Here is a 12,308-nt window from a genome sequence, read left to right on the forward strand (position 1 = left end):
GTCTATCTCCTGATTTTGGTGCTTGTGAGTTCTTTTGGACACAAAAGGTTGAAGTTTTGAATTATAGCATCCCTTCTCCTCTCTAAAGCTTCTTCTGTTGCACACACCTTATCCATTTCTATTTCAGCTGCATGGAGAAACTAGCCAAGGGTCTAGGCTTTTCTAACACTAAATAGTCTTATGAATGTCCAAAGAACCTTTCAGCCACTATACACGTGACTGACTCTGTAAAAAGGGCCTTAAAACCACTGAAGCTGTGGCAAAGGTGCCTACTCCAACGAACACACAGTTTCTATGGCTGAGTTTAAAAGATTCAAGAGAGTGAGTCAATGCTCTTGATGATATGATGGACTATCTGTGGCAATTGATGCCAGGCTAACTGAAACAGGTTTCGTTGGCCCAAAAACAAAACACAACAGCCAGTGCCTGTTCTAAGGGCTTACAAAGTATGCCATAAATAAGAGCTGTGAGACTTGTACGACTGCTCATATAACTAAACTTGACACCAAAAAAATAATAAAAGATCTGGAAAAGCAATAAGAACTTGCTTCAAAAATATGCGGCAATCAAAGTGGGCTTTCCTTCTCCAAAAAACCACTCTCTCTACCAATGGCTGAAGCCTCCATGTTTCAAGCATTAATAAAACCTTCCAAATGGATTTCAGGATCTACCAATGGCTGAAGCCTCCATGATAATGGATTTCAGGATCTACAAAGCTCTGTTTGAGGAGCTGTTTTGACAGGTTTCTTAGGAAAACACTATCTGCAGCAGCAAATTGGCAGGACACAAGCAGCAGGCAGCTCCACAGTAACATAACCAAGGGTGAGGGAGGACGAAGACTAAGCCATGAGTTCTGATACCATGTAGATAAAAGCGAGAAAGAAAGAAAGAAAGAAAGTTTATTAAAGTCTTCGGAAGACCGATGGGTCTATGAGACTGTGAAAATCCTGATACAACGAGCTGTGGTAGTGGAGCTACTAAACGAGCGTCCATACCAATGCAAAATGCAAAATGCCAAAAATGCAGAATGGCAGTACTAAGTCCTAAGTACAACATAGTGATGTCGGTGGTCGACTATATATCAATCTCAGCATCATCATCAATATCATCATCATCCCCAGCAATAGCAAGATATCAGGATGGATGAGGCAGTGGCGGCATGAAGTCGGCAATAAAGTGCTGTTGGCCACTCAGAGGTGCGGTCCTGGCACGTCTCTTGGTCGTAGCTCTACGTCTAACCAGGGCTATTGTGACCCCCATCGGTCGGGCTCCAACTCTAAACAAGGAGGGGATGTCTCCAAGTGTGATCTGTGTGTCGACCCTCTGTCTGAGCTGTCGGGTCACTGGTTCTGGGTCACGGTCATGTCGAGGCCTCGTCTCGTTGGGGTCCATGTGATCTAGCTGAAAGAACTCCGTGATAGAGCTCTGAGAGGGATCAACCAAGGAAGAAGTCTGCTCCTGTCTCCGTGCTCGGAGTATCCTCTCGCGGTGTCTAAGTGCCTCATGAATGAAACCTGCCAAACACCACTGGTCTGGTAGGAGAGAAAATGGGCTAAAATCCCATAACTATCTCTGAAGAGGCAGTGGAAACGTCCTCGGATCTCATAGTACACAGGACACCTGAAGATGAAATGCTCCTCTGTCTCAACCTCCTGTATGTCACATAGTGTGCATATGCGCCGCTCCCTGGGTAGTCGCTCTGCTCTGCCGCTCTCGATGCGAAGTCTGTGTGAAGAGACCCGGAACTGCCCAAGAGAGATCCTCATCGAGTGGGGTAGGTGAATCTGTGTGTATCCTGGTGGGTCAATGAAACCCTCCGCTGTGATATGTAAGAAGTGATCTCTGTAGAAGCTAAGCTTCACTGGGAGTTCACTCGGTTCCAACCAGGTCCGAAAAGTGTGTAGCTGTAGTAGATCCTCACAAATAACCTGGTTGACCTCGTGTGATAAGAGGGGAGAAAACGGAGCATCCATGCGATACTGGAAGGGAGGTAGTCTATCCATGTGGAGCCCCAATCGCTCAAACCATCTCTCTGTACGTGCATATCAGCACCTCTGATCTCCCCCTGCTGCAAGTGCCATAGAAGAGGATAAAGCTATCCATGGTAGCCTGCTACGCCCCGAGGTATAATCCCCATATTCCCTAACTCGGTACAGATATGTGATGACCTGAAATGCAGCATCTAGCTGTAAAGGGGGTGACCCAAACTCAGCCTGAATGATCTGGTGAGGAACGGATGACTTACCACGAATCATCCGTGATAGCATGAGAACCTGTAGCCGCTCCACACGGGCCCACTTTGTATCCGACAAGTCTGGCCCCCAACAAGGACTGCCGTACATTCTCGCTGGGCGAGCCAAGGAGTCAAAAAGCAACCCCTTGGTGCGTGGATCCTGAAAGTGTGAGCGGAAGCGCTGCCTCTCTAGCCTGGCCAATGAGGCATACCCTCTACTCAAGCGTGCCTGCATCGCGGGTCTCATAGTGAAGCTCGGTCTGGAGAAGATAACCCCAAGATAAGTGTATGATGAAACTATCTCAACAGATGACCCCGCAAATGTGAACTGCTCCTGATGCATGATGGCTCGAGATATATTAAAGATCATGACCTTGGTTTTACCCAGGTTGACCTTCAAATCATGAGACTCACAAAAGGACTGTAGTACGTCTCAGTGTCTCTGAAGCCCCTCTGCTGAGGAAGACAAGAGAGCCACGTCATCTGCATAGAGCAAAATTTGGATCAGCGTGCCTGCAAGAGAGCAACCTATACCCCCCTGTGTCTGCATCACTGTCTCAAGCTCGTCAATGTAGAGGCCAAACAAGGTAGGCGACAAAGGACACCCTTGTTTGACCCCGATGGTACTCATGATCTCGTCTGTCCACCCGGATCCTACCCGAACTCTGCGAAAAACTCTCTCGTAAAGTGCCATGACAGCCCAAATGATCTCCTGGTCATAACCCAAGTCCTGTAGGCGCCGTATGAGGCGGGCTCTCGGGACCGTGTCAAATGCCTTGTGAAAATCCACAAAGTAATAATAAACCCTCTGCTTCCGAGATCTCGCCTCCTCGATGATACATCTGAGCGTCAGAATGTGGTCCATGGTTCCATGATCACGCCGCGAGATCTCGCCTCCTCGATGATACATCTGAGCGTCAGAATGTGGTCCATGGTTCCATGATCACGCCGGAATCCGGCCTATCCTGCTGCTCTGAGTCCTCGACACTGTGCAAGTCTGCTAACCTCGGAGTCAAGTACTGATGCATAAATCTTGGACATGACATGTCCAATCATAATGGTCCTGTAGTTCTCCGGGCTCATGGGATCCCCTGCCTTGTGGATGGGTGAGATAGTGTTAATGGTCCAAGTGTGTGGAAATCCCAAACAAACCGTTTCATTAAAAAGCTTTGCTAAGATCAGGGCTAGGAGGTTAATCCCATATGCAATGAACTCAGTACATAGTCCCTCATGATCCTTCGCTCGGCCATTATGAAGTTTCATTACAACATCCTTTACCCCTCCTCTAGTGAAGAGGGTGCAGGATGTGGAACGAGGCATGTGTGAGAGGCTAGGGACTAGCTGATTTGGGATGTCATAAAGTGTGCATGCATAATCAAACCAGATCTGGGTGTCAGTGAGTGGTAGAGGGGACCGTCATTCTAGAAATCTCTGCCAAAAGTCCTTAGAGTTATTACTAAACAAAATGTTCAGTAGCTCCTCCTCGTTTCGATGAACGAAGTCTAGTTTCTTCCTTCGTACTAGTCTACGGTATTCACGTAGCGTATCTGGTGCGCTCGGAAGACTGTTTTTGGTTTCGAATCTGAGTTGACGGCGTAAGGCCTTACACTCATCATCGTACCAACTATTACAGGATACGGTTCCAGGGGGTGGTGGGCGGGTGGAGCGGGTGGTGTGGGAAAAGGCGTGAATGGCAGCCTCGTGTAGTGAGCGGGTGACAAGGGCAGCACGATCCTCTAAAAGGAGTATGAAGTCAATATAAGTGAGAAGTATGTACAGACGGCCAGAGTAAGAAGGTGAGTGATCCCGATCAAAGCGTATATCGTGGTAGGTGGAGTAAGCACTGAGTGGGGTGGAAGGTGCTGTGCGAAGGGAGGTGGAGATGCGAACGAAAAGATATGTGTGATCAGCCCCTGGGGGGAAAGGTGCTACAGTGAAGTCAGTAATGCGAGATGTGAAGACAGGGGATAGCATGATGTAATCAACAACACTGGAGCCCCCCCCATGTGGAAAGCATGTGAAACCACCTGAAGCGGGCCATCTGTCAAGACCATTATAGATAATGAGATCATGTATTCTGCCCAGGTCTAATAGGGCCTGCCCATAGGATGAAAGTGGACCTCGCCTGTCAGCCGAAACCCGTAGCATACCTGCCTCCTCAAGGTCAACATCTGCCAGTAGAGTGGAATCATCTCTGAAATCAAGAAGTGGTACCTGACGGATCCTCGTCCTCGCGTTGAAGTCCCCCACTAGAAGGACTTCTCCGCGGCTAGAAAAGTCAGCGATGGACTGATAAAGGGCAGCAAATGGGGATGTCTCATCATCACCTCGAATATCTCTGGCAAAGGGGGAGGTCTCCGGGGGGAAGTAGCAAACTGCGACAAACAGATCCTGGCTATCCATGTGTCGTATCCGGATCCAAAGAAATCTGGAATGTGTATCTCTCTGCTCTACTGAAATGATTTCCCGAAGTGTGGATCTGAAAAGGACTGCAACTCCACCTGAACCTCAAACTCCTCCTGTACCCCTCGTCTCATCTCTGTAGGCAGACTCCCATGTATATCCGCTGACTATTGTGAGAGGGCGCTCTGGACTCTGATGTGTCTCTGTATAGAAGACTATGTCGTGGCCTGTATAGGATTTCGAGAAGTTCCCTGGTTCTGACCATAAGGTACCATTACAGTTCCAAATGGTGCAGGACAGGGTCTCGGATATCTGAGTCTCATAGGCCCCGCTTCCCTATGTAGGAGAGGGGGCAGGTGTCCTACGGGAGCCTATAAGAAGTCGTCCCTCTCATACCACTGCCCACTTCCCCTCCTTTTGGGCCTGATCCCGCTGCTGCAGCAAAGAGCGCCTCTCCTCAACCTGTAGAGGTGTGAGGTCCTCATCCATAGAGATCGCTGGCTGATCTCGAAGGACTGACCTGCGTCGTAGAGCTGAAAGTCGTGCCTGAGTGTCATGAAATCATATGATCAAGGGTTGCTCTCGGTTGGGATCTCTCCCCACCCGCCATGCCCTCTCTATCATGTGCTCAGCCACACCCAGGGTAGCAGTCACAAACGCAGTCACATCTACCATCGGTGTAGCCTCAGTGCGTGGGATCCCGCGTACTCTGATGTTGAGAGCCTTGCTGGCTCTCTGCTGTAGCTCCATGAGGGTAGCCGAAACGGTGACCCTTGCGGGTTCCCGTTTGGCCACGTCAACCCATCTGGAAGTCTCCTCAATAGCAGATTGCATGCTCGCAATCTGTGCCTCGACCACTGGGGTACTCCCTGGGACAGTGTGTATGGCTGTGACCTCCTGTCGGAGCAGCATGATGTCCTGTCTGAGTCCCTGAATAAGACCCGCCTGCTCCCGAATGGCCCTAGCCTGCTCCTGTATGATGCGGCTCTGCTCCTGGTTGAAGCGGACCTGCTCCCGTGCGAAGCGAGCCAGCTCCATCTCACGCTCACGAAAATTATGTATCTCCGTGAGTAGGGTCTCACGGGCCTCTAGTGTGTCAGTCCACCCATGTCCATGCTGAAACTGTGGTGACTGTGGCATGAAAGAGTGGGACTGAGTCCGAAAACTGGACGGTGGCTGAGTGAGGAACGGAGATGACAGTGGAATGGGTGAGGCAATCCCAACGGGGTGTGGGAGGACGGGCTGACTGAGAGGGAGAGGGGAGAGTGAAGCATAATGCGGCACAGTGTATGACACCTCGGAAGTAGGTGTCATAAGCTGTGTGAGAGCTGTAACAGGAGAAGAGGGAAAGGGAACAACAACCGGCGCCATGGGGATGAGTATGTCACTGATCGTAGATGTAGATGGAGCTGAGACTAAAACTAGAGCTGGGCCTGAAGCGGGGGCTGAAGTCGAAGTAGAGATAGAGATAGAGGGAGCTGAGGTTGGAGCTGAAAACGAAATTGACACTGTAGCAGGAGTTGAGGTTGAGGTTGAGGTAGAGATAGATGCTGAAGAAGCTAAGGCGGGTCCTAACTTTGCCTTGCTGTTTACCCCAATTCCACTTCGGTTGTAACGTGTGTTCACATCCTCCAAATTCAGTTGTGTCGTCTGCTTTTTTTTGTTGTTGTTATTTTCGTCTTTCTTGGCTTTGTCCCCCATTCTCTTGGGGTGCGGGTGCAGATCGTAGTGTTAATGTTCAGCCGGGAGCGGGAGCACTAGTTCCCCCCCCATAATGGGAGGCACGTCCAGTGCAAGGTGGTGGAGAGGTAGTGCGGAAGCCTGAAGTGGAGAGGCAGCCAAGAGGTGGAGAAGGAGGAGAGGCTAGGTTTTTTTTTTTTTTCCCCCCCCACGAAAAAAAAAAAAAAAAAGAGGGAGGGAGGGAGGTGGGTAGTGGCTGAGTGAAGGGGTAGCGGGGAGCGAAAGGGGGGGGAGGGGGTGCGGTGCAGCGCCCAGGGAGGGCTGAGCGGGGGGTAGCGGGGGGGGTAGCAGAGGGTAGCGGGGGCTTAGCGGGGGGGCTGAGCGAGGGTGGCGGAGGGGTAGCGGAGGGCTGAGTGGGGGGGGGGTTAGCAGAGGGTAGCGGAGGGCTGAGCTGGGGGTAAGGGGGGGGCTGAGCGGGGGGTAGCGGAGGGCTGAGCGAGGGTAGCGGGGGGTAGCGGGAGGGCTGAGCGAGGGTAGTGGAGGGTAGTGGAGGACTGAGCAGGGGGTAGCGGGGGGGCTGAGCGAGGGCTACCAAACATGTACAGCACCATGAGAGGAATGTGTAAACACCATGAGACACACAGGACCTATCTACAATGTGCAACAGTGTAAATTTCTCAAAGAAAAGATTAGAATGTATACCCTAGCTTAGGGTTGGCTCAATGGCTTTTCATGCTTAGCCTTAGTCCAAAATTGGTACACAGCCATTTTACCACTGTATAATATGCCTACATATGTAGTCCAATTTACATTTTCAACAGTCTTTCAATAGAAACCTCTATAAGTAGATTTTTATATCAATAATTCTCATATTATAGATACATATGTCAACTATTCTTTGCAGAACACTGTATAAGGCACACTCCCATATGATAGATCTCTGTGCGCATCCAAGGAAGTAGAAAGGACATAGAGGACAAATGAAATTCCTTCTAAGTATATGTAGATAGCCCCGAAAAATTTTTAAAGTACAAAACATGGACTATATATATGAACACAGCAGGAAGAGCACACTCGGAAGGGTTGATGCAAAAGGAAATACTTAACTAACAGCAGGATAATGAAAGTGTGCGTGTCCACAGAACTTTATAGGCTGGAGACGAAACACAATCCATATCAACTTTTATCATGATACAAAGAGAGACTTGACAACTGTTAGACATTTTAAGAAGGGATGAAATATGATGGAAGAAAAAAAGTTCACTCAACATAGAAGAGAAGGCACTTCTCTGTGACTCCCGTGTCAGTACACCTTCCAGCATAATACAGACTTGCTTCATACAAGTAGAAGGGAGAAAAAGTAGAATGAGGCCGTCACATTCAGAAAAGTCAGCTTACAGCATGTTGAAATTGAATTACATCAGTATCCTTTCTCCACAGTGAAATTGGCAATTCAGGTGTTTCTAAAATTCACGTATTTCTAAAACCACCTCTTATCAACAAATCAAACAATTCAGTCCCACTGTCTGTTAAAAAGTAGATTCCCCCAAGTGAGTGGCATCAGGATAATTATCATAACACAAAATGCACCATCTTTCTGTGTCTCCAAAGGCTAGCAAATTCTCAGCTTACAGTTATATAGCAAGGTGATGCCCTGGCAGAAAGACTCCAATCTATGCTCTTGTCCAATGGCTTATACGTAAACTCCCCATCTATTGCATTCTGATGAGCTTCACTCTGAAACAGTACCCAAAAAAAAGGAACCAAAAAATGAGAATAGTAACCTGTAATTAAAACCAATAGGAATTTCTAGCGTTCGGCTCTAATGTCATTACCTCAGCTAAAAGACCCTCAGGAGAAGACAGTTGGTATGACCCCAGTTTCAGATCAAATATTTTCATTTCAGGATAAATCTTTGCATTGCATTGCATTTCTGCAGCAGAGAGTTCTATAATGTTGGCCCCATTTTCATCCACAAGCTTTGTTGCATTGCGTCGCATCTTCACCTCTAATACTGTATGAAGCATGTCAGGGGGATCTTGACCTGGAAGAATGGAACTCTCATTGCCTTCCTTATAGCCTATAGCTTCATTTAGCCGGTTCCAATCGTCTTCACTTAAGCTCCTGGGCTCACTGGAATCATTAGACAATTGGTTGCCCCTGTACATAGAGCAGCCAAGTTAGCTAAGCAAATAGTTAAAGATAAATTAGTCAAATACATTGGTTGCAAATGCACAACAGATTTCCCTGATTCAAAATTATTACGATGGTTTCAAACAAAACCATGCACTAATTGCTTCTACATTACAACAACCATCCAGGAGTAAGAACACTAGTCATTGGCATTCCTATAAATAAAGCTATGTTAAAACAATAATACTCTAGAAAACTAGTTCAAAGATGATGATAACTAAAGGATATGCTGATTTTATCATGGATACAGCATATTCCAAGACGTTGCAAAAGTTGAATCAAGATAACAAAACAGCAAGTAACTCGTTAGTGCTGACCATTTTTTTTATTTTTTAATCATGAAAAAGACTTCTATTAAGTATGGAAAAAACCCGCGTGGGCAAGCTTGATGTGGAAATACATCATGCTGGGCATGAGAAAAACACTCTAGAAGAGTAAAGAAAAACTCAAAAAGAGCTGGAGAGAAACCAATGTTGAGGCTGAAATTGCCACCTCAACCTTGATGTAGTCTCTAAGAAAAAGGGGGAGCCCCTCCATTCCGTAAGGAATATAACCCTCTTGGCAGAGGCTGCCCGGGACGACCCTTGCATGCTTGCCCAACTGGCCATGAGAGTGTGAATGGTATCAGCCCAAATATTGGCCAAAGTATGAGAAGGGTGGACCTGTGATCCATCTAAGGCCTCTGTGCATCTAGCCCTCCAGATCTGCCAAGCAGTAATACTAGCCATTATCTCCCAAGCAGTACTCACCATTGAATATCAACTTCATCATAATCATCCTTAGAAAACTACAAGCAAGGGTGTAGGGTGAGATGTTATTCAAGCACACTATGTGGTTCAATCAAGGAATTCCCTTTTGTTGACGGAACTTTTCTATTGAAATACAAACACCAATATCCATCTAAATGAATCTAGGAACATGTATATACCTTCATAAGACTACAATATATCCAATCTTACAAATAAAAACTTAGTAAGTAAAGCAACGCCTATGTTCTCATCAAAACCCAAGCATAAGAGCCATTTGGGTTCTAAAAGATTCCGGAATCTCATGTGTAAAACCAATGCTTACTAAGCTCTGAAACTCCAACGCTAATGACAAAATGTTGATAGCAAAAAGAAAGAAACAAAGCAGAAAATAAGAGAAAGAAATGTGATAGATAGATAGATAGAGGGAGAGAGAGAGAGAGAGAGAGAGAGAGAGAGAGAGAGAAGCGGGGGGAGGAGGGGATTATAATTAGACGAGATTTCCACAACAGCACACCCCCCCAAAAAAAAAGCAACAACAACTAATGTAACACAAGGGAACAAAGATAAACCAACATACATATAAGAAAGCAAATGAAACGTCAAATGCAAACACAAGGAAACAATTATTATCATTACTTTTTATTTTATTTTTTTAATTTTAAATTTAAAAAGAATAAGACATACACATATACATATGTACATACATACATACATACAAGCATATATAGGAACATGCCGTAACTCATCCTCTAAAAGCAAAAAACAGTGCAGTTTTAACCTCATGAGTATTCCATATTGTTTGAAAACTGTAAACTCTATCACATAGTAGTTAGCTACTATGACATCCGCACGGACATCATCATCACCCAAAGGAGGGTGTAGAAAATATAGGCTCACACAAACATATCCACGCACCCACAAAGGTCTCTGTACTAAGTTTTTGTCAACACTCTAGAGATGAAGGGTAGCCTCATCACTCAGCCATGAGAAATCCTGGCACGGAAGGAAAAGGCTAATCAGATTCCCTTCATATCGCTGCAATTGCCTATGAAGCCAAAGGTATTTCATTTTGGTCTCTTCCAAATTAGCATTTCTAATCTTGATAGGGCAATACACTAACTCCAATCACCAAGTCATTTTTATAAGATTCGAGTCTTCAGAAGAAACTGACCATGACAAGATTTTAGACAATGACTTCAAAGGCAATAAATTGGCCAAATTCACTCACAAGTAAGATTAGAACAGCATGGATTTTCTGGTCCACCCTTTTATTTTTTTTAAATACAAACTTCTAATTACACTTTGGAAAGATGCAAAAACAGAGATGTGCTTCACAAGGTTTCCTATTGCTACTTGTAACAACCCATAAGCAGCAGCGAGGAGCAAATTTGAAAGGTTATACGAGCAACAAATACCTCTATTTGTGCTAGAATAGAAGGGTCGTACATGCCAAATTTTGCTAAGCATTTCAACACTCCAATGTTTTGCAAGAATCCTCTTGACCTTGCTCCCATATAGAGCACAAGATGTAGAGAATGTGCAAAACCAAAGCGCCTACAAGTTGTGTTACGGAATTTCTATTTCCTACACTACTTGCTAGGGATATTATTTAATTTTATAGTCATCGTGACGATGGAGAAGTATATCATAGAACCGCAGCAGATGCGGCAATCTACTAGATGCTTTGTACAGTTTAATTGGGAAGCCTAACTAGACTTGTGTCTTTGCCATGCTAAATGGTCAGTATAGTGGATGATTCCATGTCGATACTCATGTCGCTAGTGTTATAGGTGGTGTGCTTTCTTATTGTACTTTGAGAATTATACTTAGGTAGACAAGATAATTTTGGCACCTTACGTGTTGGTTGATAATTTGGGATAGTAGGATGACTTCTCTATTCATCAAGTTTTCAAGCATTGCTCAAGCTTTCCACAGGCTGCTCCGGACATCTTTCGGATTCCTAGTTTTTCCTCTTCAGTAGCAACAAAGGCAAACACATCTAATGGAGTCCCCCGGGTTCGGGTTATTGTTTTTTTGACCCTAGAAAATCTGAGGAATCATGCTTCAGAGAAAAACCGTTCCCTCTTTTGACAGAAAATTGAGATAATTAGCCATAAAAATCAATATTGCATTTGCAAGCTCTTTATGCATTTTGCCAGGAATTGGGCAATTTTTAAAAAAAAACCCAAGAAGTAAAGAAAAACTAACCTCCACCCAACATGATCCTTCTTTGTCCCCTACTCCTCGTCAAAGATGGATGGTAGTTAGAGATGGTAGGTTTGTTGTTCCTACTCCCTTGGATTAAGGGTCCCCTTTTCCTTCTCAGACTCCTAATCAACCTCTCCCTCCCTCATCTCAGCAGGTTCTTCCAATTGATGGAGACCTAGTTTGTCCGTGCATGAGGCCTTTTAGCTCATGAAAAGTTATGCATTTCTCCTCTTGCTGAACTTCCACTTTTATTGATATTTCAGCTCATTTGGAAAAGGTGTTGACTCCCACTGGTACGAGATAGTATGGTACCATCCCCTCTCTACTCCCTTGGATCAAGGGTTCCCTTTTCCTTCTCAGACTCCTAATCAAACTCTCTCTCCCTCAGCTCAGCAGGTTCTTCCAATTGATGGAGACCTAGTTTGTCCATGCATGAGGACTTTTAGCTCATGCAAAGTTATGCATTTTCTCCTCTTGCTGAACTTCCACTTTTATTGATATTTCAGCTCATTTGGAAAAGGTGTTGACTCCCACTGGTACGAGACAGTATGTCTCTAATCACTTCTGAATATTGTTTTCAAAGGACTATATATTAAAAATGTATAGCCGACTGACTAGTGAGTAGACTTTATGTGTGGTAATTTAGTTTTTTATTTGTGTTTGCTACAATTGCAAACTCTGAACCATAAAGTCTGTTTTGAAAAGCCCGTTATTTTCAGTCTACATTTGTGGGATTATGAGGTAAGTCTGATGTATTGGTAACCAAATTCCATATGCTCTTGTTGCAATTTTAGTCTAGGATATGGGTTGACTTGTTAATAATAAAACCCCTTGTTTTGGGC

At 45.4% G+C, this 12,308-nt stretch overlaps 1 protein-coding gene across 1 annotated transcript in view; it reads right to left on the reverse strand.

Annotated features, from left to right (window-relative positions):
• LOC147897604 (pleckstrin homology (PH) domain-containing protein) overlaps positions 1 to 12,308 on the reverse strand; it is a 185,759-nt gene that overhangs the window by 133,788 nt on the left and 39,663 nt on the right. Inside the window, exons 11-12 of the mRNA XM_087380060.1 lie at positions 8,152 to 8,476; positions 7,949 to 8,053 (exon numbers count right to left, since the gene is read on the reverse strand). Of these exons, the coding sequence (XP_087236186.1) occupies positions 7,949 to 8,053; positions 8,152 to 8,476 (430 nt within the window). The remainder of the gene's footprint in view (positions 1 to 7,948; positions 8,054 to 8,151; positions 8,477 to 12,308) is intronic.

This window comes from Dipteris shenzhenensis, chromosome 10 (assembly GCF_047967505.1).
Source record: "Dipteris shenzhenensis isolate YYH24624 ecotype China chromosome 10, Dip_SZ_1.0, whole genome shotgun sequence".
In the NCBI taxonomy this organism is placed as follows: domain Eukaryota; kingdom Viridiplantae; phylum Streptophyta; class Polypodiopsida; order Gleicheniales; family Dipteridaceae; genus Dipteris; species Dipteris shenzhenensis.